We start from the raw sequence: 25,246 nt of genomic DNA on the forward strand, positions 1-25,246 counted from the left end.
AGACTTGTCCAATTAGTAAATAACAAAGCCAAAATTGGAAGTCAGGTCCCTAAAACACAGTCTACCCCCATTTCTATCTACCAAGATCATTTGCTAAAACAAATTCTAATCCTTCCCACATGACAGCAGTTCAATCACACATCATGTCTGCCTTTAGAGTTCTCAAAAAAGTAATTTCTTAAACTAGTCCTCAGACGACAGTTTCCAGTCTTCCAGCTTCCTGCAAAATATGGCACCCAAGCTGAACATTGCCAGTATGGCTCTGATATCATTTTGGGGAACTTTCATCAGTCTTTTGCCAAATTAAGACTTATAACTCAAAATTTAAGCATCACTTTTGAGTTAAAAAATGAAGTGCTAGTTTTCTTCTATTGACAAATTGGCTGTGAACTTAGTGTTCGAACAAAATGAGTCATTTGAGTTGGAACACGGATTTATTTGAGCAGCCTGGTCGACGTCACTATGAGAAAAGTGTCATTGCTCTGTCCCTACACAGATAATGTCTAGACGGTCTCAGTGCTTGGCTGTTGTTCTCATGGCTCCGGCACCTTCCTGCCTCCACGCCTTGCCTCCCAGACCTGAAGGAGGTGTGGAATGATGAGGACTTAATTGGCTACCCTTGTCCAAACTGAGACAGAAGGAGTTATTTGAGACAATTTCTACAGGAATGGATACCTTGAATGGGAGGCAAGTTAGTGTAATGAAAACTGGATGGAAGTTTTGATTTCAGGTGTCAAATAAACCCCATGGTCAGGAGAAATGGCTGGTACTCAGCACACAAGAGTCAAACATTACACTTGGTGAACTAGTTATTAAACACAACCATTATTAAAAACTGAACCTTAGAAGCCTGCAGCTTAAATTAAATTGAAGATGGGAGTAAATCAAAATTTGAACTCATCACTTCTTAATAAATTTGTTATTATCTCTACTCTTGAGGTTATGTTTGTTGTGTATGGCTAATATATTATGGGATGCCATTATTGTACATCTCTTTCCAATTCCAAGTCCAGGGTCATCATGCTGATAGATTCCAGGCAGCAAGAGATCAGCAAAGGGTCTAAATGAGGTCATCCTTCCTATTCCTTGACTGGTTGTCAAACCATACTCAGCACACCCCTTCCTGGAAGAAAGCCTTCCCACCCTCATCCCCCAATGTACACAAACTCAGCACCCCACTTACCCTGGTGAGAAATGATGTCACCAGTGTCTTCATTTCATCCACTAAGCCTCAAGCTTAAAGCAAACATTTCTGGAGATCTTCTTTAAACATTCTCTCTTGGGGCTTGGAAGCCTGTTTTCGCACATTTATAGTTCATCTGTTCTCTCTTCATTCCAGAGTCGATTTGAATTCTACAATAACACAGGGTTAGCATTTGGGATATGCTATCTCAGAAAGTAGAATTTTAGGAACTAATGGGAATACAGAAATGCTTTTTGGAGTGTCTTGGCCTCTGATGTGTGGGAATATGACAAACCTCCTGGGTTAGCCCTCTTCCTAAATTATCTTTTTGTGTTCACGATACTCAAATCTGTTAATTAAAGATAAACTGGGGTTTCTCTTAGACTCCCAATTTCATTAACTTCATAACTTAATCAAGACTCTCAGGATTAACGGCAACCCCGTTCAAGATATTTTTGAGAACTGGTAGGTTTGTTCCTTTGTTTAGGTGAAATAGTAGGAGAAATTTGTTTAATTATTAGTGATTATGCAGTTCTTATTTTCTGCTGTTAGAATCAGTTGTCAGGGGTACTAGGTTGTCAGCAGTAGAGCATATGCCAAAGATAGGAGACAGGGAGTTCAATTCCTCAAACAAAGGAAAGCTCAGATGGTAATGAAGCAATGAGTCTCCAAAGCCTCAAGAAAGAGTCCAAGACTGATGAAGAGGGCCAACAGAAAGAGCTTGATGTCAGGAATGGACGCGGAAAGCTAAAGGAGAAGCTGAGTGTGAAAACCTGTGTGGAAAAGCTAGGCACTGTGAAGCACTTCTATAATCCCAACACTGGGGTGGGGAGCGGGCATGTGCAGACTCCTGGAGCTCATCAGCCAGACTAGACTAGACTAGATGATCTCCAGACTTAATGAGAGACTCTGCCTCGAAAAAGATAGTGGAAAGCAACCGAGGAAGATACATTAGGGCAAGCTCTGGTCTCTCTTCATCCACAACCACACATGTATACACACACACACACACAGGCTGGGGGAAAGGGAAGAAGAACAGAGAGTTCTTATGAAACACGGAGCTAAGAAGCCTATGAATCTGATCTTGAAATTCGGGTTTGTAGGAAGACAAGCATTTAATACTGCTAACATTCCCTGCAGTCTGTACTGCGCCAGGAACTATGTTAAGCACTAAGTGTTTTGCATACATTATCGTTTCATGCATTATCTCACCAATTATCCCAGCTAAATGGGCCAGATGAATGATTCGTATTCTCAATGTATTCTACATACTTCCAAGAAAGAGATTTAGACAATCTGGTAAATAATCACATCTTTTTAAAAAAAAAAAAAAATCCAGGGCTGGAGAGATGGCTAGGTGGTTAAGAGCACTGGCTGCTCTTCCAGAGGGTCTGAGTTCAATTCCCAGCAACCACATGGTGGCTCACAACCATCTGTAATGAGATCTGGTGCCCTCTTCTGGCGTGCGGGCATACATGGAGGCAGAATGTTGTATACATAAGAAATAAATAAATCTTTAAAAAAAAAAAATCCAGTTTTGCTTTCTGACTTCTACAGACATTTTTTTTTTGAGACAGTCTCACCCTTTCACACAGGCTGCCTCCAGCTCTCAGTCTTCCTGCCTCAGCCTCCAAATCTTAGGATTATAGGCTGTGACCACCATATCCAGCCTTAACTAACTCATCTTGCTGAAAATTAGGGAAAAAGCCACCAATCAAGATGGAGTTTTATTAATTGTGGCATGGAAGAAGACATCCTTGACCAAGCCTTCTTGCAACTTCAAAAGGGAAGTTAGGTAAAGGTATTCATGGGAACTGAAATGTTGTAGCACATGTGTTTTAAGGCAAAAAAAAAAAAATCGTAGGATTGGAGTGAAACTCATGATATAATAGTATAAGAACTGATAAAGTTATGAAGGGAGAGTCATAAGGTCTTTTTTTTGAGAAAACAAAAATGAAACCAAGCATGGCACAAATTTACAAGTAGACAACGCAACCCTGTGATGAAATATTATTGAGGCTCACTATCATAGGGAATTAAATGATGGCCAGTTTTCTTATGACACTGTGTTCCTCTGTCCATTGCGGTTCTTGGCTCAGAAATGGAAGTCCCACAATGACGGGTATATGTGATTATGAGGCTTTTGATTTGCAATTGGGCTTTTAACTACTTATTCGTGTCCTTGACCTACTGTCATTTAGAAGTCATCGCAAAAATTGAATAGGGATTATGACAACATGAACCCAGAAGGATTAAACTATGACCCTTCTATTCAAGGGAATCAGCATATATGACCCCAAAAGATGCCAGTTGGGCATAAGAATTATTTTGTGCTCAATACAACTGAAGAACACAGACAACCTCTCTACTCTCTCGCAAACCAAAAAAGTCCATAACCTACCACTCCTAAGAGTTTAACCCTTTGTCTTCTCCTTCTCATTTCCTGGCAGTGCCAGTGGTTAAGATGGGATCTAAGCTCTGATGTCCAGTGGCTCCTTTGCATCTTTCATTTTTCTTATATAGCTCTGTTTTCATGTATATGCATATATGATGCTTTTCTTATTAGTACTGCAAAAGTAATACTAATACAGTTTATTATGCATGGCTCAGCTACTGGACTGGAGTGGATCCAGAATCATTTCTCTTCCCCTACACAAAGTGTATACATTAGTCCACACAAAGTGTAATGCATCTTATGTGGGAGCCCCCTCTGTGTGTTGCTTGTATTAGTTAATGAATAAAGAAACTGCCTTGGCCTGATAGGGCAGAACTTAGGTAGGCAGAGAAGACAGAACTGAATTCTGGGAGGAAGAAAGCAGAGTCAGAGAGAAGCCATGGATCCTCAGCCAGAGACAGATGCCGGTTAGAACTTTGCCCGGTAAGCCACTGCCATGTGGCAATACACAGATTAATAGAAATGGGTTAAATTAATAAGAAAGAGTTAGCTAATAAGAAATTAGAGCTAATGGGCCAAGCCGTGATTTAATTAATACAGTTATTTCAGGGCTAAGATAGCCCGGCAGCCAGGATGAACAAGCGGGCCTTCCTTACAACAGATATCTTCAATTAGGGTTTGGCCAAAGCTCATGTTAGTTTCAAAACTAACCATAGACTGGGTGAGTGGAGGAGTCCTCACAGCGTTCTCAGGAAAATGCATTGAGAGTAATACTGAAGCTAATGCGTTTGTCTGCCCAGTTGGTCTCTCCCAACCCAGTCAGCAGATAGAATCAGGAAGGACGGAGGAATGTTTCTTGGTTATGAGGCAAATGTGAGAGATGTGGGTTGGCATGGGGGAGTGCCTCGGCATTACCAGGGCTGTCCATCACCTGAGGAACTTGTTGCCCTGGAGGAAGAGGTGACAGAACACACCACTATGACAGTCAATAACGAAGGCATTCACAAGAATGCTATTCAGTATTTAAAAAAATCTTACCCTGGGTCTCAAACCCAGGACAAATGGCTCAGGTGCCTATTTAACATATCACAGCAGATCTGGCTGCCAGATTCTCCCATCATCCCTCAGTCCCTACCTTCCCTACCTGTTACAAGGTATGGCTGGAATACCCTGCACCTACCCTAAATTTCTCCAGCCAAGGGACTGAACACTTCCCTATATAATCCAGCTATTTTGTTACACTAAGCCTTTTCCGCCTTCTGGTCTATCTTTTGCTATCTTGGCCCGTGTCTTGGCCAAGGCCATTCCTCTTGATTGGTGGCTTCTTTCTTGCTCTGCCATCCCCTCTCTTCTCACACGGCCCAGTTCAGTCTGGCCATGTCCCCTCTGGACTCTCCCAGATGTCCCAGCCTCTGCTCTCCCTTTCAGTTACAATAAACTTTCTCCTCCACCATACCCACCTTTCCCTTTTTTATTTATTTTTTCATTCAAAGGGTCAAATGGATGCTCGGTCCATGGGTGCCTCTCACAAGCACCCCTGGTGCTCACTCGTTGTATACTCACTTTTCTTCAGTTTGTAACTGGCATGATTCTTTCCCCAGTGCCTCTCCTGGCTGCATTCTTTCCCTGCTCCTTTATCAAGGTTTCTTTACTTGGAGACTTCTGGCAGCTCAGTCTGTAAAAGTGTTAGTTTATTCTGAGGGCTCTTTCAGAAATTTCAGTGAGGTGCTAAAGTTCCCGCAACAGGGCTATTTCCAACCCTAATTTCAATCTCCGCCTATATGTTAGATTTCTTATTTCTGGCTGCAGGCTGTTTGCAGAAAGCGAGGAGAGAGCAGAGGTCGCACATGCTCCAGTTCTGCACTCAGAAGTTCTCTAGAGGTACAGAAGCCCTTTCTCCAAGTTTGCAGTGGCATCTCTTTATGCTGATCAAGAGGATGATTTGCCTGCCTTTTGTTCTAAGATGCTTATCAAATGGATGGAGGTGTCCTTATCCACTACCCCCACTGGAACTCTTCTGCACGACCTGTTTCTTATGTTTATTCCACTGTAATCCAACACACCAACACTGATTTGACAATTTAGAGTAATTTAGAATTATAGCTAAACTCCTTCCTGGTTCTGAAGTTCAAAAAGATGAGAAAATTTTGGTATTATTTTAAATTGCCAAATTCTTGGGTAATTTGCTGGTGAACACAGTGACTGTTTTTGTTTTTGTTTTGTTTTGCTGTTCCTCATTTTAAGAGTGCTTATATATTAAATAAAAATATTTATTTTTGTGCAATTTTACTTTCCTCCTCCTCCTCTTCTCCCTCTTATTCGTCTTCTTGTTTTGTTTTTTGGAAATGAGGTTTCTCTATGTAGCCCTGGCTGTCCTGGAACTAGCTCTATAGATCAGACTGGCCTCGAGCTCAAAGAGATCCACCTGCCTCTGCCTCCTGAGTGCTAGGATTAAAAGCGTTCACCACCACAACCAGCTACAACTTTTCACTTATAGGCTAACATCAGTATCTATTAGTGAGTCTCTAATTTCCATTTCTAGGGTTATCTCTGTCCCAGAGTTTGTGCTAAAAGACTAGCTCTCTAAGTTCTGAAGAATGGAGAGTAGTGCTTGACAAAGAACTCTCAGATAAACAAAAAAAAAGTTGACAATTATCTGGGAGTTATTTCTCATTATTTTAATTATGGGTCAGAAGATCAGTGAGATACATTTCTTGCCTCAAAAGATGAGACAAGGTGGTAAGGAAGAATAAGTGAGTTAACAGTCATATAGCATATGATAAATTCTTAAAATTATAGAGATTTGTATAAATTCATATGGCATCTAGGAGGATCAAGTGGTTAATTCCTAATAGCAAGAATAATGAAAGAGGCATGGCTTGGAGGTAGGATTAAATTTATCAGGTTGGAGAAGAACATAGGAAGCAACATGGATGAGGTGAGTCTGGGGACTCGTCATTCATTCATCCATTCATCCATCCATTCATAAGTTTAGAATGAATGAAAAGAAAAGCTGCCAACACTGTTCTACTTTCGTGAATCAACTGACCGAGGTAAAACTAAACCAGCAAGTAAGTAAGTAAAAATAAGTATCAATAGATAAAAGAAGGGAAGAATGTACAACAAGAGAAAGCTAGATGGTAAGTCTACTTGCCGAGATCATTACAAAATGCTTCTGAGAGGAGTCAATATTCTAGCCGGAACTGGTAGATGAGAAGAATCAGATATGCAAATACATTGAGAAATCAGGTCCAAATCATGGGACAGGACCATAGGCCCCAAGAAAACACAGTACACTTCTACTCCAGGGCATATGGTACAAATGTTGGGACATCAGAAAAAGGTAGTAACATGTTCTGATATATTTCAGGACAAGTTGTCCAAGGCAGATTATTATTCCTCAATTTGCCTGACAATGATTGTCACACTTTTATTGGTTAATTTCTGTTTGTTTGAAAACTAGAAACAGAGACTTAAGCATGAATCAGAGATGTTGCCGTATAGGAAAGTCTTGAAGTTAGTAAAGGCCAGACAATACAGGGCAGCAAGAGGTAAAAGCAAAAAACAGTAGGCTGGAGATCACAGATATGATCATAACTAAAGCCAGGGAGTGGATAAGACCAGAGGAAGACTATAGAGACAATATGCATCTAAAAGTCAGTTGGCTAATAGTTTATGCATATATTGCTATGGACCCTGCAGTAGGTCAACAAATGTTTTTTGCACTCTACAGCCCACTATGACAAGGACATGTTAGTTTGTCCAGAAAGACTTCCTCAAGAACATCATCCTGATCATAGGCTTGATTCTCAATTTTTCATGGTCCATCCAGTCTAGACTTTCTCCCGCTCTACTGCCATGGCCACTCAAGTATTATTTCAGCCACAGATCTTATAAATGTAGGGATAATATGTGTGTGTGTGTGTGTGTGTTACTTTTCTCATTTCTGTGACAAAAAAACAAAACACTTAACAAAAGCAATTTGAGGAAGGGTGGTTTTACTTTGGCTCACGGTTCTAGGGGACACAGTCCACTATGGTGGAGAAGGCATAAAGACAGGCTCTTGGGACAGCTGGTCACATTGCAGCAACAGTCAGGAAGTAGGGGATGAATACTGGTACTTAGCTCATTTAATCATTTTTATTCAGACTAAGGTCCTGGCCCCTGGAATGGTACTGCCCACATTTAAGATCAATGTTCCCACCTCAGTCAACCCAATCTAGAAATTCTTTCACAGATACGCTTGGAGATTTGTCTCCTAGGTGATTGTAGCCTGTGGGCAGTCAACACTAACCACCACATGTGTGATTGCTACAGGAACTCTGCTCAGTTGCTTCAGGCTATAAGACAGCAGATAAGCTCAGCTCCTTTTGCCAGTCTCAGAAATCATAGTTCATAGATGACTCATGTCCTGCACTGTGATTCATAGACTGTAGAACTGGGCAAAGTGGAAACAATGCTCGACTTCAGATGTGGAGAACTGTGTGTCATGCCCTCGGCAGTGACTTTGAAGCACTGGATACCTTTTTCCTTGAGCAGGAACTGGCATTTAATCAGGCACATTCTGTGACGTCAACATGCATCTTCCTTGCTTTGACTCTCTCTCATTAACTCTCACTGCCTCTCAGTGACCATGCACGCTAGAGCTCTTGGAGGTTGTTATATTTCTGACCTTTAATTATCAGTGACTTCTCCAAGGAGAAAACCATTTCTCTCAAACTTCAAACACTTCCTGTTCCCCCACTGACTCAGGGTGGTCTTGTTTGAATTTATCATCATGTCTAAATGTGATTTGGAAGTTTAGATCCTAATTGGCTCTTTTCTAACTATCGTGTGGTGCTTGAGATTGGCATTCATCAAACACATTAGCAGTGGTTTACAAGACAGAAGAAAACTCTGTAAGCAGTATGCTGGCCCAGTGACTTGCTAATGAGACACAGATATGTTTTATATATTCCAAACATTCTGGACTTATGTAAAATTGTTGCTTCTTTTAGAGGATACATTAATCACACAAAAATACCTCAGTCGTTTGTAATGTTCTACGAAGAATGGACAAAAAGGACAGTGCTCTCTGAATTTCATGTCTAGGGAAAAAAAAAAGAATCCCAGGAGTTGCTCTTTATCAAAGAGATAACTTACCTCTTAATAATTCTGGAAATTGCTAAGTGCAATGAGGCAGAACTTTCCAATAACATCAATGTATTAACACTGAATGAAGTAGGGAAATCAGGAGTATCTGTTCTTTTAAAAATAGATATCAGAGGTGAAATTTTTTAAAGGTAGAGTTCTAGAAATAAAACTAGCTAATGATAGAACTTCAGAAAAGGACAAACCTCAGTACTGGTCTTTTACATTGGTAGGGCCTAAAGAAGAAGAATCAAAAGACCAAAGCACAGGATTTTATGACCAAAAAAAATCTGTTTTGAAATAATTTTTCACTTTTATTGAAATCACCCTGTACCACCACCCACCATGAACAGCAGCCATTATCACCATCATGGTTAGCGTTTACCCACAAGGCTGTGCACGACATCTTGCACTTTCATTTAATCCTCACTAATGACCCAGTATCAGTACCTCAGCATCAGCACCATTTCATAATTGAGATGTCTGTAGAAACAGGCTAACTTGCCCAAGACCACAGACCAACAACAGGGAGAAACCAGATGCTATGTCCAGAACCGCCTCTTCTGTTTCACCTCTTAGAGAATGACCCCTTCCCACGAAGAGGTGATATCTGTTCTAATAAGCAAGTGAACCCTTGTTCTTTTCTGAAATGGCACCCTTCTGAGTTCCTTCTTATTTCCTACAATATACACCTCCATGTCCTAAAGCTGGGTGTGGCAGTAGATGCCTGCAATCCTAGCACTGGGGAGATGGAGGCAGGGGCATCACAAGTTTGAAGCCAGCCTCAGCTACATAGCAATTCTGAGGATAGCCTGAGATACACAAGATACACAATGCCAAAACAAACTTATAAAACAACACTAAACATACAAACCAAAACCAATGCATTTCCCCACATTCTAGAATACATACGTTATTTTCTTATAATTAGAATGTATTCAGATGACATTGGTTTTTGTTTTATGTTTGAGATTTTTTTCAGTAAATTTAATTAGAATACAAGACATTAGATATCATGATGACATTTCCCATCAAAGCGTGTGTGGTTTAACTGAGACTCTTCCCCTCCCCTCCCCACTGCTATCCCCTCTCCTTTCCTCCTTCCTCTCCCAGTGTCCTTGATCCTTCACATTTATTTTTACCCTCAGTCTCCTTCCTAGGTTTTTAGGCTTTCCCTACCATTGCACCCTACTTACATATAACGTAAACCTCACAGGTCAGCATCTGCCTATGAGAGACGTGAGTTTGTCTTTTTGAGTTTGGGTCACGTCACTAAATGTTATGCTTTTCAGACCCATCCATTTTCCTGACTATTGCATGATTTTCATATTTTCTCTTCAGATGAATGAAATTCCACTGTGTAAATGCACTAGATCTTAATTATGCACTCATATGTTGATGGTCATCTAGGCTAGTTCCAATTTCTTGTTCATGAAAACAGCTGTACGTGGCAGGTTATGGAGGACTATGGTTATAGACATTTTTTTAATGCCCAACAGATCACATCATATACATTCTTCACATATCCCTCAGCTCTGCTGGATGTCCCTATCACCACCCTGCCTGAGGAAACTCCAACCCTTACCCTTGTAAGTATCTTACTTAGGCAGAAAAATAAAGTTTCTCTTTTCTCCCATTCACCCTCTTGGTTTTTTTTTAATCAAAAAATACTGATTAAATCAATTTTAATCATTAAATTAACTCAAGAAAAGTAGTTTAATTAATTTTAGTTTTAGGAAAATGAGATAATGGAAAGAACCTCTGACGACCAAACCATGTCCAACCCCCAGAAGGCACTATGAAAACCCGCATATGAAAGAAAATAAAATAAACATAAAGAAAGCTGCAGACACAGCTACTGTGTGTCTCCACCTGGGACTCAAGTTCAAGGGCTTCTGTATTCCAACAGCACAAGATAAAGAAAGCTGCAGACACAGCTACTGTGTGTCTCCACCTAGGACTCAAGTTCAAGGGCTTCTGTATTCCAACAGCACAAGATGTGGTTATTATTCTGTCTTCCTCAAACTCCTCACTCATATTATTGATCAGACAGTGGGAGTCAGAGGAAGGGTGTCGCATTTCTACTTCAATTCGTTTTTCAAAGTGGCTGCCACAAAATGGAAGTACAGAGACACAGGCCACATCCCATGACTGCCGGCTGAAGAATTAAGAGCACTCTGTGTCTTAGTTATTTTCAAAGCAATGAATGAAAGGATATGTACTTATGATTTATTTTTTTTTAAATATTTATTACATTTGTTTAGTACAGGGACATGCATGTGCTATGTGTGTGAAGGGTGGTAACCTATGGTAGCAAGGTCTCTTCTTTCACCATGTGGCCCCAAGGAGCAAACACAGATTGTCAGGATTGCTACCAAGTGCCTTCACCTGCTGTGCCAGCTCCAGCTCTCTACTATGGCTTTAATGAAACTATACCTTTAATGCTGTAATGCTGTGATCACCTTAAGATGCCACCACTGCTACGCAAAATGCAATAATGTTGTGAATTTAGTTCAGGTGCTGATAATGACACACACATATACACCAAGAGTATGAAAGTTTTTATTACACACACACACACACAAACACACGTATGAACCTGCAGAAAACAGGTTCAAGCATTCCTGAAAGCTTGTGCAGTAAATATTGAGAGACTGCACTATGGGGACAAGTGATGAGCAAAATGCCTGTCAGGGCAGCAGCTTTATCCCAATGTCCTTTCTCTTCCAGGCTGGAAGGCTGAGACAGCATCGACCGTAAGAGAAGCACAGCTAGACAAATCTCAAACAGCTTGCCTACACACCCCCTACTTACCAAGTACCATTTCCGGGTTGCTATGGAAGAAATAAACTTTCATCTTAAACAAACTATTCGATTTGGGGGTCAGATTATAGCAGCTGGTCCTTTTTCTAACTTATGCAAAAATAGAGAATGACTATATTAACAACTCGAGGTCATCTTTTATGAACCCCCTCTCCATGCTCAACCTTCGGGTTTTACTTTTAACAAGTATAAATAAGGAGCCTCAAATGGAAGCGGCTGTAAACAAGACCTAAAAGCTACATGTGACTTTCCTCTATTCCAGAACCAACCTTCAACATACGGTTGCCTGTATATTCTTTGGGCCTAAATGGATGTAAGTAGTTAATCTAAATCATGAATATCCAATTGACAAATGAAAACTCAGGTTGATTAACATGTAGATTTCCTTTTATTCCAACACAGACATATGCCCATGGGCTCTTAAGGTTTACGTGTTCTCTATCATCAGTTAATCACAGATAATTGGATGAGGATAAAACAGACTTCGTCTCCCTCAGTGTGATGCCAAGATGATGATTTTCTCTGATTCTTGCTTTCGCCTTACCCGGTGCTTTAGAATAGTTCTGTGTTGCTAAGACAACAGGGACACTGCAACAGAAAACTGGGACTGAAGTCAAGGCACGGAAGCAGCCTCAAAGGATGTCAGAAATAGTGTATCTCAGGCCTTATTCACAGTGAAACCTGTAACACCTGAATTAGAAAAAAGAAAAAAAAAAAGATTGTGTTCTTCCAGCTTTCTTCCAGAGCATTGGGTACCCTTGACAGCTTCCACTCAGAAGGTAAGAGGTCAGTGAGAAGTGCGCTGCCATCCGTTCACTTACTGGATAAAATCCTGTGGAAATAACTGAGGTGAGCCTGTCCTTAAATTCCAGCCTTATCCTGAGGGCAGCGTGTCTGCAGGGTGAGACCTGACGCTAAGCTGGAAGTGTGCGTCATTGCACCTGAAGGAAGGCTCGATTCTGGGCGGTAAATAGGGCGGATCTGACATCTGCTGAGACTCACAATTGGTGTTTGGAATTCGAGTGTATGGACAGGTGCAAAGGTGATGGGTTTTCTGGTGCACTTTCTTTTTTTTTTTTTTTTTTTTATGAGACAGAGTGTCACCGTGTACCTCTGGCTGTCCTGGAACTCACTATGTAGACCTTGCACACAGAGAAATCCATGTGTGCCCCCATGCCTGGCTTTGATGTACTTTTGAAGGTACCGAAAGCCCAGCGGCAGTGGGGTGAGCCAGGCTGCATCCCCAGCTCTGTCTGAGCAAACTGAACAACTGCAAGCAGTCACGCTGCTTTGACATCAGAACATCAGGGCAAGGAAAATGAGATGCTTGAACGGACTTTGTTTAAAGTCCTTAAAGAAAAAAAAGAAGAAAAACGGCACTTAACTCTAAACTGAAGAGTGTTCTTCATGTCAGGTATATTCTACTGCACAGGGATAAAAATCTGCCAAAAAGGGAAAAAAAAAAAAAAAGAGGAACAATGAGGCTGGGGATATGGCTCAATGGTCCGGAGATTGTCTAATATGTGCAACGCCCTTGTTTGGATTCCTAGCACTTCAAATAAATGAATAAATCGCATGAAGAGATGAATGAGAACTCTGTGTCCCCAGAGCTTGGAAAAGCCTTCTTCAGAATCAGGTCCCTCTCTCGCAAAGTCATCTGGCTGGAAATAACAGCCACGCAAAGGCAGGCAGTGGAGGATGCTTCCTCAGTCCTCAAAGGAAAAGAAACGGAGTGGCCAGAGGCTGAGTTACCACCATAGAATTCCTTTTTCAAGTAGGAGTCAAGGTACTATCTACTCAAGGAAACTGGTAGTCATGGACTAAGGTCAGTGGTTCTGCAGATTCATCTAGCAGAGTCAAGTGAAAACCATTAGACCCTTGTTTTAACACCCTGGTGATCTAAGCGTAAAAAAAAAAAAAGAAAATAGAAAAAAAACCACAGAGCACTGCATTTTAATATTTGTAAGAAGCATAAATCATACTGGTTTGTATGCTACACTATACAAATAAGATACTGTACTTTCCAAAGAAAACCAACTTCTTAGAGGGTTTTCCAAACAGTCACTCCATATAGCTAAGAGCTTGACCCTTTAGCCACTGCTACAGCATGGGGGATACAGGTGATAAGTTCCTGACTCTTCCAGCTGCGCCTGTTTCTGCCGCCACTGAAGAAGGGGCCTCGCGGAGGCCTGCTGCGGCCCCTTCCATCTCCTGCGCCACCAAATGTGGGCTCTGCGGGGCAGGCGAGCGCTGACCTGATGGGACAGCCTCTGGGCATGGCTTCCCACAATCCTCGTCCCCGTTAGGAGAACTTGCGCTTCTTCATGGCTTCTGCCTTGACCGCCAGGCTCTTGGCACAAATGGTCAGGACCACAATGAGCACGCCCACCACAAATGTCACCACTGGCCAGAGGAAGCAGTGCAGGAGGACGATGTCATCATGCGTGCGGCGTAGGAGAACATCCTCTGGTCTGTAAGAGTGGAGGACAAGGAAAGAAGAGCGGTCAGACTCTCATAACAGCATCGGAAACTCTCCAACCCGCATGCGAACTGGATTTCCGGCCCAAGGGGATAATCACACTTGAAAGTCATGACTTTGATTGGAGAGACACCGCACTTTCTGCTTCAAACCCATTTCCAAAAGCTGTGAGCTCTTGAATCAAGCAATTGGTGCAAATCTGCATATCATTTATTATATCATTTGCATGCTGCAAAAGTCAAAGGTATAGCATTATTTTGCTGTCATTTTTTTTTCCACACAAAATTGCTCCCTTTTTCTTCCTTTCTTTTGACCTCACTGGTCAACGGGCATAGATGAAGCTGAATGTGACTGACAGGTGGGCATTCTCAGCAAACCTACACTCAGTCTTGGCATTGTGCTAGATCCCAAGTGATTTTAATTTGAAGGGTGAGGGCGATAGAAGGTATATAGCCGTCAAGTGTGTCTAACCTGCACCGTTGCTTAACCATGAATGCAGACCAACACACTGAAATATTAATACATATATCATAGCATCCAAAGCCTGGCACCCTTGGTATTTCTTACGATATCTCAGCTGTTCCATATGAACCAAAGGTTTCACTAGTAAAACATTTATTAATAAAATAAAACAATGGACTGAATGTATCATCTATGTTTCTACGTTATCATCCATTTGAGCCACTGCCCACTGTCTTTCCACTGATACTGCAAAGTGGTGGTAATCAATTTCTCTCTTGTCAGTGTGAACATTGTTTCAGTTCCCACGTTTGTCTCTGATAGAAAGCAAAGATTGAGACAGGCTCCACAAACCACGCTCTCCCACCTTTCGTGATTAGACAGATGTCTGGGAGTTCAATTTTAATACAAGAGGCTTGTATTTTATGAAATATTTGCATTCCACCCAAAGCAAAGTTGGCTCTGTTCTCCTACTACTGTAGGCTATGTACCTATTCTGCCTTCAGAAAAATGTTGCAGAATAATGTATCCCACTATCCCCAAGAAAATCAAAGGCTTCAGAGCCCAACAGCAGTGCCTTTAACAGGGAAATATACCCGTGGGAGCTTTCACTGGTACTAGCTCTTATTTCCCAGAAGGCTGATAAAGAACACTGGGTATTTCTCTTTTCTGTATCGGGAAGTTGCCACACAGCATCAGCCGAGACAGCTGTGCAGGCTGGATACGAAATGTGCTTTTCTTCTTTGGTGCGTAATTTCAATTTTTGTGCATGAAGTGAGATTCTAGTTGGCATTTCAATGACAAGTTGTATTAAATGAATGCAGAAAAACTGTGGCAGCGAGGCCCAGATCACCGTCAGCTTGCACCAATCACTCCGGCTACTCCTATCACAGGCCCATTGTCTTCATGACCTGGGCTGTCATTCACTTAAGTTCTGATCCTTTATTTTTTCTTATTGCTGTAAGGTGCAACAGGGCTGTGACCTGTCATTCTACATGGATTTATTATTAAATAACTTTTTGCTGTTGCTGACTGAAGAGCTGCCTGGGCTGCAGCCTTATTGTCCATGTACACGTTAAAGAAACTTCATGCCGGCCGGGCGGTGGTGGCGCACGCCTTTAATCCCAGCACTTGGGAGGCAGAGGCAGGCGGATCTCTGTGAGTTCGAGACCAGCCTGGTCTACATGAGCTAGTTCCAGGACAGGCTCCAAAACCACAGAAAAACCCTGTCTTGAAAAACCAAAAAAAAAAAAAAGAAAGAAAAAAAGAAAAGAAAAAGAAAAAGAAACTTCATGCTTGCACCGGAAGGAGTGGAAGTCAAGGCCCCAAGCCGGGCGGTGGTGGCGCACGCCTTTAATCCCAGCACTCGGGAGGCAGAGACAGGCGGATCTTTGTGAGTTCGAGACCAGCCTGGTCTACAGAGCTAGTTCCAGGACAGGCTCCATAGCTACAGAGAAACCCTGTCTCGAAAACCAAAAAAAAAAAAAAAAAAAAAAAAGAAGTCAAGGCCCCAGAACAGCCGAGGCTCAAGGCAGTCGGAGTCACTTTTGGAGTCTTTACTGCCAACACTGCCTCGGCCCTCTTCCCAGCTACACAGCTGGAAGATGACCCTACCTCAGTGTGCAAGAGAAGGTCCAACCTGTCTCCCAGGATGCTCTTTGTGGAACACTCTATTCTATGTCTTTAAAACTACTGATACAAAGAGGAGTTTAGATTCTTCATCAAAGAGGTCAGATACACAGCAATATGAATACATTTGGTACCAGGGAAAAAGAAAAAGGAGAGGGAAGGGGATTTGGATTTTCATTTCTATAGCAACCGCATGTGTAATTTGCATGAATAATGTGTTTTTATAACTAATTTTCTGGTAAAATGCTTCTGTGTAGATCTGCTTTGGTATGCTCTCTCCAGTCACTGTTTAGGATATTGCCGAATGCCTTTATCACATATCAAACAAATGAGCCAGGGAAACCGCTCCAGGAGGGATGCCGGAACTGCCATACAGGCCGTACAGACTGTCTGAAACACAGTTTGAAGAACAAGTCTTGGAGAAGATGTGAAGGAAACGGGCAGGAGAGAAGGAAGCCACCGGAAACTGCTGGACCCGGAAGCTTGTCTTCCTCAGAAACTCTCTAGAATTCTATCTCCTTGTTCCTGGGCAACACTTCTGTTTCAAAGCTTTACGTGACAAAGTAAATGACTCATGCGAGCTGCATTTGAACTGCTTCAACAAATCCTTCTTTAGAGCTAGAAAAAATTATCATACACATTTCCTTCAAAGCCATGCACGCCTGTCTCTACCTCAGACAGCTCTAAGGTGCCCCACAATCTCCTTGGATAGGAAACCCTCATTTCTCAGGTCACCAGTCCCGTGATTATACGATTCACTGAGATCACCTTTAAATTGCTTCTTCTAGCCTAAGTTTTTCCATTTTGACTGGGCTTATCGTACTGTAATTGAAGGTACTCTCCTGCCTCAGTCATCTATGTCCTCTGGGTTGGTTGGCCAAAAACTATTTGACTTAGAATTCACTTTTTTTTCATGGTTATATGGTCAAAATGAAGAGGAACTTCATTGAATGTAGACAAAAAGGTCAAACACAATACTCTCTACCCAAGGGTCCATTTGCAGGGCGTGGGGATTGTAATGGAAACCAAATGAGGAAGGAGTGAGCATCCCGAAAGAAGAGCAAGTATAGCCAGGAACTGTAGGAAATGCCTGCGTGCAGCTTCGAATGGACCTTGTGGTAATGAAGACGACGCTTCTGTTGGCTCGCTGCTTACTTACATTTAGCATTTACTAAGCACCTGCTCCCTGGCAAACACTACGGCAGGATATTTCATTATTTATTTATTTATTATCTCTTTCTTTCTTTCTTTCTTTCTTTCTTTCTTTCTTTCTTTCTTTCTTTCTTTCTTTCTTTCATGTTCCTTGGTGTTTCGCCTGCATGTATGTCTGTGAGAGGGTGTCAGATCCTCCTGGACCTGGAGTTACAGACGTTGTGAGCTGCCATGTGGTTGCTGGGAATTGAACTAGGGTCCTCTGGGAAGAGCAGACAGAGCTCTTAACTGCAGAGCCCTCTCCAACCCTAGGACATTACATCTTATCTCGTCCTCAAAATTACTGTGTTCGAAATTCCTTCAAGGGAGCACTGGAAGGGATTAGGTTGCTTAAATTCACACAGCTTAAAGTGATAGCATAATAATTTGAAACCATATCGGTGTTAATTTTTTTTTAAGTTGTGTTATTTATTTACCTGTAAGCCAGCTTTTCTCAAACTAGATTCAAGTGGTACTTGTTTCAACCCCTCATTCAACTTCCTCAAAATATGAAGTTGTGGGGCCAGAAGTCTTGTAGGAACTCTGAGGTGACTCTACCTATACTTGTGCAAGCAGCATTATGTAGGATTCTTAACGAAAGAAGGCAGAGTGTACCCTAGTTAGCCATTTCTCCGACTATCCAATGCTAGTTGATACCTAGGCCCTGATGCTTGTGAGCGCTTTACTGTGGACCCTCATAGGAGCAGACAGAGCTACAGGCAGGCCAGAGACTAAGAGTTGAACAATCAGACCACAGTGTGGAATTGGTCATAGGAGGCCTTCGGTTTTCCTATGAGAACCGAGAAGGATGCCTCCTAGGCCAGCCTCCACTCCAACAATTGAGATAAAACCAGAGGTTTGGGATACATCATCTTAAAAACAGAAAATTGATCCCCTTTGACTTTGCCTAATCAACTAGGAGAAGTCACAGCCCACGGTACTTGTTCTGTTGACCAGTGGGGAAAGAAAACGGAGATTAAAAAAATAAAATAAAATAAAATAAAATAAAGGGTTTCTTTAATCTGTTCTTATCTCAACAGGGAGTGGGGAGATGTCTCAGCTGGGAAGTGCCTGCTGGGTGATAATGAGGGTCTGAGTTCATGCCCCCAGCAACCTGAACTTAGTAAAACCTGAACTTAGTTTTGCACGGCCAGAATCCTACAACTAGAGGGGGTGGAGACAAGTGAATGCCTGGAGCTCACTGGGCAGCCAATCTAGCCAATCAGCAAGCTAATTGATGCTGTAAGAGATGCTGTCTCAAAAGACATGATAGCCTAGCATGACACACACCTTTAATCCCAGCATTCCGGAGGCAGAATAGGGGTCAACTCAGTGAGTTTGAGGCCAGCCACAGCATAATGAGTTTCAGAGGAAGAAATAAGACAAGCTAACTAAGCAATACTGAAAGACACCTGACATCAGCCCCTGGCCTCCACACATGTATATTATGCAGCTGCACACATGTGCACATGCACCCACATAAACAAATGTATACACTTTACACTTGCACACACGTACTACACACAACCCATAATTTGGATTTCATAATTTATGAATATGATACTATGGAAACTATACCAACCATGAACCAAGAGGACCCACTTAAAAGCGCTGTCTCCATGAGATCTTACAGGGAACAGAGGCCCTTCTAGAGCATCAGAAGTTCTTTCCATTGTCTTAGCACAGAATTTTTTCCCCCATCATGAAAACTGCTACAATGTTAACATTTTGACCCATTTTAGCAAAACAATGAGACATCCTTCTGCCAGCTCCAGTCCTCTTGCCTTGTCTTTTCAGTTTTGTATATTTGGAATTGACCTTGATAAATCCTCCCTCGCACACATACCCCCTTTTGGTCCTTGGTACTGAACCTGTGGCCTTGCACTATTGTGTGCACACTTGACTCCTGAACTGTGCGCATTGCCAACTCCGGTCCTCCCAAGCAATGGAAGATGTACAATGTTTACATATTACATTTATTGTTATAAACTACCAAGCCTGACTCAGAACATACTGCATCATTAGAAACATTTTCACACTTGGGGGGGATTTTAAATTCTAAAATATTTCATAATTACTTTAATCAAAATAATTCCACAAGCATGGCCTAAGCCCCACATGCCAGGGCTCTGACATGGTTGCATTGCCAAAGGACACCAAAAACTGAACTATGAAGGTTTCATCACTCAAGCCTTGTGGACAGGTGCCATCTAGGCCTGCTTTAAACCTTACTTATTATTTATAACACAACCTAGTTTCAAGAAGAACCTGAAAAGAACAATACAAACAGAAGATTTGAATAAAACAAAGTCCTTAATCTGACAGTTGAGAAGAAGAGCAATGTAATTAGAATGGGGATAAAGGGAAAACGTCACCAAGAAGAGCCACCACTCTTAGTTTAAATAAAACTTATCTATGAGCCTCCTGGTACTCAAAGGTGTGGGGAAGAAAATACTAGCTACCCAACTGCTATTACATAAGAAAAGAAACAAGAGAATTTGGAATTTTGTTAGGCTAACCTAGAAGAAAAAATATTCTGCATTTTACCTAAACGAATGAATATGTTGCATTTTGAAGGACCAGGACTGCAGTTCCTCAGTGTTAATGATGAAATCGCTTCAGGGCTTCTCAGCACACTGAGTCTAAAGCCTCCGATCTGCAGGACTGAACAGTGTTGCAGAGTTTGGTATGTCTATCACCCTTGAGAGCAAACTCAGTCCAACGATGCTGTCACAACACTGGGCCGGGATCAGCCTGGCTTTTGACATCGGATGCGCCAGACCGAAAGAAACCCTAAGGCTGGAGAATGGGCGCTCTGTGCTCTTGCCCTGGAGGTAACAGAATGAAGAGCCACCAGAAGAGCTAGTGATGTGTTCTCTGACAGCTTAACTCAGTCTGTGTGGGGGTACGTTTCTCAGTTGGCCTTATAAAATTTTCTACATAAGTCTAAACATGTGAAAAAATATTTAAATGACATACCACCAGTGGGCCGAGGACCTGAGTGTGACCCCTAGAATCCAGGTGGAAAATGCTGGCCACAGTGGCCTGCACTTGGAATTCCAGCACTGGGGAGGCCAAAAACAGGCAGATCCCTGGGGCTTGCTGGTCAGCCAGACCAGTCTATTGGTAAGCTCCAAGCTAATGAGCTGTCTCAAGGAAAAAAGAAAAAGACTGAAGGCTACTGAAGAATGAAACCTGAGGTTGTCTTTTGGCCTCCACACATAACACACATGAGCACATGCACACACATATGAACACATACGCACACACATGAGCACATGCACAAACACACACGAACACATGCACACACACGTGAACACGTGCACACACGAGCACAAGCACACACACAAGCAATGCACAAACACACGTGAACACATGCACACACACATGAACACATGCACACATGAGCACAAGCACACACGAGCACATGCACACACATGAGCACATGTGCACACACAAGCATATGCACACACACATGAACACATGCACACATGAGCACAAGCACACACATGAGCACATGCACACACATGAGCACATGTGCGCACACACAAGCATATGCACAAACACATGAGCACACACGAGCACATGCACACACATGAACACATGCATATACACAAATGAGCACACGCATACATGAGCACATGCATAAACACACATGAGCACATGCACACACATGAGCACATGTACACGCATACAAGAGCACATGCAAACATACGAACACATGACACATACACACAAAGCTTTACTGTGGTTAGGCATGAGAAATGTGGGATCCTGGAGGTGGCAGAAAGTTAGCCTAAGCTGAAGACATTTGAAATTACACAGACAAGACAAACTCTTTCTAGAAATTTCCTCCTCTGCATAACCATGCAACTTCTGGGATCCAAGGCTACCATGCATTTCTTCTCTGAGGGGTCCAGTTTTCACAGACCACTCATGTCTGCAGAGGCAAACACTGTCACAAACTTCCCCTCCTAAAGGCCAATCTGGCCATCACTGGAGCCTTTTCTTTGCCACCCTTGTATGCATGCCCCAAATCTAACCACTTCCTCTCTTAGTTGAGGTCCTTTGCGTAAAACTACAACATTGTAAGGAGGTAGTCACGGGCAGTCCCTCTGATCTCATTAAAATCCTGGCAGAGAGGACTCTGTTGCTCCTTGATCCCCCGTGTCATGAACAGCGAGCATCCATCCTGCATGGCGGGCTCACGGGGAGCAAAGGTGACCAACAGGATATGTCCCACAAGCAAATGATGTCTTCCAATTCTATCACACACGCCAGGAAGAGGCAAGAAAACAGCCCCTAACATCAGAGCCTTCATTAGGAACATAGACAGAAGTTTTGTGCTAAAACACATCCTACAAACATCCTTTCACAGAACTAGATGATGCCGAGGGCGGTCCCCAGCTACAGATGAGGCCCATGTCAGTGACTGTCTCAACTGAAGAACCCTGAGGGAGCTGCTGTGGCTCTGCACTTACACAGTGACATGCATCTTTTGGTTCGAATCATGCTAAGTGCTCACTGCTTTTTCCTTTTCTTTTTTTTTTTTAACAACCTGTCTTCTCAACCTGACTCTTGAAGTGCTGGCATCAAACACTTGTTAGGTGTAACCTGTGTCTATGAAAGCTCCTAATTTCTCAGGGAAAAAAAAAATGCAGGGATCACTGTCAAGATTTGCAAGCAGAAAGTATGAACTTTTGACTTAGAAAAAAATAATACTAGTTTTCATCTCTTTGCTTTCAATCTGCAGAAGCAACGTGGCCAGCTGCCTCTGGCTCCGGTCACACAGCCACAACGGCCTTCAACACTGAGGCTTCTCTGCCATACTGGCATGAACTCTCAAACTGTGAGCTGCAATAAAGCTGCAACTCCTTGAAGTTGCTTTAGTCAGGTGTTTTCCCACAGCAACAAGAAAGTAACAATGCCTCCTAGGTCCGTCCAACATTGGGATGCTAGCAGCTTAGTGTTCAAATCCGCTTGTTTCTAGGGACAGGGGCTGACACCAGCAGAGCGACTGCACACGTAAAAAGAGACCGTTTTTGGAAGCTCACTCTAACAGCCCCATTTTCTGTCATTTCCCTAAGCTGAATCATGTTCTCAGCCCTCGCTGCAGGCTCGGAGGACACGGAATAATCGCAGATTGCACACTTGCAACGTGGGTGTGAGAAACCGTTTCCCGGGAGAAGAAGACAAACACACCGATGAACCCAAAATAAGCACATGAGCCGGGATTCCATTGGGTGCTTGGAAGGCTGGCAAGAGCTTCAACATTTTGGTTCTCAAGGAAATGAGCAGGGTAAGGAATCCCCTCAAATGTCACTGTATCTCCTTCCTGTCTGAACACGAGTGGGCCCAACGTGTGCACCAGTGGCATCTTAAAGGAGGCCAAGAAACACTTTTGTCCCCATGGTTCCCGGGAGAAAAGTCAAGATGGCAAGGGTGTCACAAGTCAGGGGTAGAAGACAGCAGGCTCAGCCACACCCAGGGGGTTTCTCACAAAAGAATGGACCGAGCATCTGCTCAGCTCCACTTAGATGATCTCCCTGGGGTTCCCGGACCTACATCTAGAAGAGCTCTGCATTCTGCTAAGCTCAAAACGTGAGCTCCACAAATGTGAGCGGCATGGCAAAAGGCTTCAGAGGATGGAGTAAAAATCTATGTCACCGAACTGCAGCCGAGCAAATCCGGAGGGGGAAATGCGATCCTAGCCTTCCAGGGGATCTTTGCAAAGGCTGTATCTGTTTGTTGTAAACTGCAAATGCCAGAGCTGTATTCGCCCAAACAGTCATGCGTATTTACTTGTGTTTCTACAGATTGTGCCAACTATTTTCAGATAATTTCAAAAACAAGTGATCATATTTACTCCTCTGCTTGCCTCTCTGCCTTTTTGTTTTCTATGAGTGGGTATGCCTATATGTATGTTCACGTGTGTAAGGGTGTGTGTACGAGTGCGTGGAGGGGGGATGTGCGCGCGCGCGTCCATGTGTGTAAGCCAGAAGTCAACCTTGGAACATTCCTCGGGCACTACCCACATTCTTTGAGACAGGTTGTGCTGGGTAGTTTTATGTCAACTTGACACAGCTGACGTCATTGGAGAGGAGGGAAACCTCAATTAAGAAAATGCCTCTGTAAGACCAGGCTGTGGGCAGGCCTGTACGGAATTTTCTTAATCAGTGATTCATGAGGCAGGGCACAGCCCACCGTGGGTAGCGCCCATCCCACCTGCCTGAGTTTCCTGTCCTGACTTCCTTCAGTGATGGACAGTGATGTGGAAAGAGAAGCCAAATAAACCCTTTCTTCCCCATGGTGCTTTCACCAAGGTATTTGTTTCATCACAGCAGCAGTAACTAAGACATAGGGTCTCTCACTGACACAGGACTTACCACGAAGCTGAGTATGGCTGGCTAGAGATACCCAGGGAGCTGCCTGTCTTCTATGCCTCCCCAGTGCAAGAACTAAAAGCATCTGTCACCACCCTGGGTGCCTCCTGGGAATCAGACTCAGGTATTGACTGAGCTATCTGCCCAGACCCCTCTCTGTTTGTTTACAAAATCCATGTCTAGCCCAACCTCTCCCACTGTGGGATAGTTTCTGTTCTTCCAACTCATCCTGCTGAAGGGCTCTCCCTGCGCTGGGACACCTCCGAACCTGCTCCTCATGGGTACATCCCTATTCTGGCCTCACGTGCTATGAAATGCTGCTGGCATGGGAACGGCCACATGAAAAGACACCAGGTAGGCACATGGCTATGCAGACGCACCCCACAGCAATTCACTCCATAATTGTCTCAGCTAACCAGCAGTGCTGTCTGACTAGGTTCAGCTCAGTTCTCTATCATTAGATCCTCAATGAAGAAAAGCCAGTCACACGTCCATTTCTTCATGTTTATACCCCTTGTGTGTTAGTAACGCACTATTATTCTGGCAGCTGTGGAAAAAAGATTTAACAATGCACCTTGGGCTGGAAAAGGACAGCTGAGTACCGTGTATATTGCAAGTCTGAAGGAAGGGCTACCTTCTATTCTAATGAACTCTACAAGGTTCCCAATTATATATATATTATATATATATATTATATATATTAGAAGCCCTGCTTCACTACAATGTATTGTACACCAAGCAGCTATTTTTAAGTTAAATAATTAGAAGAATATATATATATATGCGCTTTGGAACTACACACAAAAAAAGAGAAGCAGGCCTAGCACTTCCACCCAGGCAACCAATGATTCACACGTCTGGACCCCTAAATTACATACTACAGGATACACGAACAATAGCTTTTACACTCGGTGTTGTTGTTGTCTGTTTTATAATTGTGTCTCTTCGCTACAAGGCATTAAGCAGATCTTAAGATGCTTCTGAATTATAAAATTAGCTGAATTAGTTTTGAGGCTCTATTCCTATAGGGTAAGTCTCTCCTTAACAAGCTCTTACAAAGAACATACACGACTAAGAAACATGCATGGCAATTAAAGCAGTGACCAATGACTAAATAACAATACCGGTGTGTGCCAGCAACTTAACGTCATCCCTGGAGCATATGATAGCCAATGTTCAATAAGACAATATGCAGATAATTAACAGCAGAATAGCCATCCGAACATGGTTTTTTTTGTTTTTTGTTTTTTGTTTTTTTGAGTTTGAAGTTCACAGAAAACACCTATGCATTGAGCAGTATGGATTCCTAGGGATATCATTTTCTTTTCTTTTGCCATCTGACCACCACTAATATTCCAGATGGGGACTACACCTTAAAGGTGTACAAAACCCAAGACAGATGTGCATACTCCCCTTGTCGTAAACTTCCAAATCTAAAGGGCACAGTTTCCAGACACATACTTTGGCATTTAAAAAAGGCTTTCTTGGGATTTGGTTCTCCGACATTTGCTCAACACCTACGGCTGGCAGGCCTCAGGGCCACCCTACTCGCCGGCTTGCCCATGAGCAGTAAA

At 42.7% G+C, this 25,246-nt stretch overlaps 1 protein-coding gene across 1 annotated transcript in view; it reads right to left on the reverse strand.

Moving 5' to 3' along the window:
- Positions 1–13,456: 13,456 nt before the first annotated feature.
- Kcnmb4 (potassium calcium-activated channel subfamily M regulatory beta subunit 4) overlaps positions 13,457–25,246 on the reverse strand; it is a 55,582-nt gene continuing 43,792 nt past the window's right edge. The window contains exon 3 of the mRNA XM_057757430.1: positions 13,457–14,002. Coding sequence (XP_057613413.1) covers positions 13,834–14,002 — 169 coding nt within the window. The 3' untranslated portion in view covers positions 13,457–13,833. The remainder of the gene's footprint in view (positions 14,003–25,246) is intronic.

This window comes from Chionomys nivalis, chromosome 25, assembly GCF_950005125.1.
Source record: "Chionomys nivalis chromosome 25, mChiNiv1.1, whole genome shotgun sequence".
Taxonomy (NCBI): Eukaryota; Metazoa; Chordata; class Mammalia; order Rodentia; family Cricetidae; genus Chionomys; species Chionomys nivalis.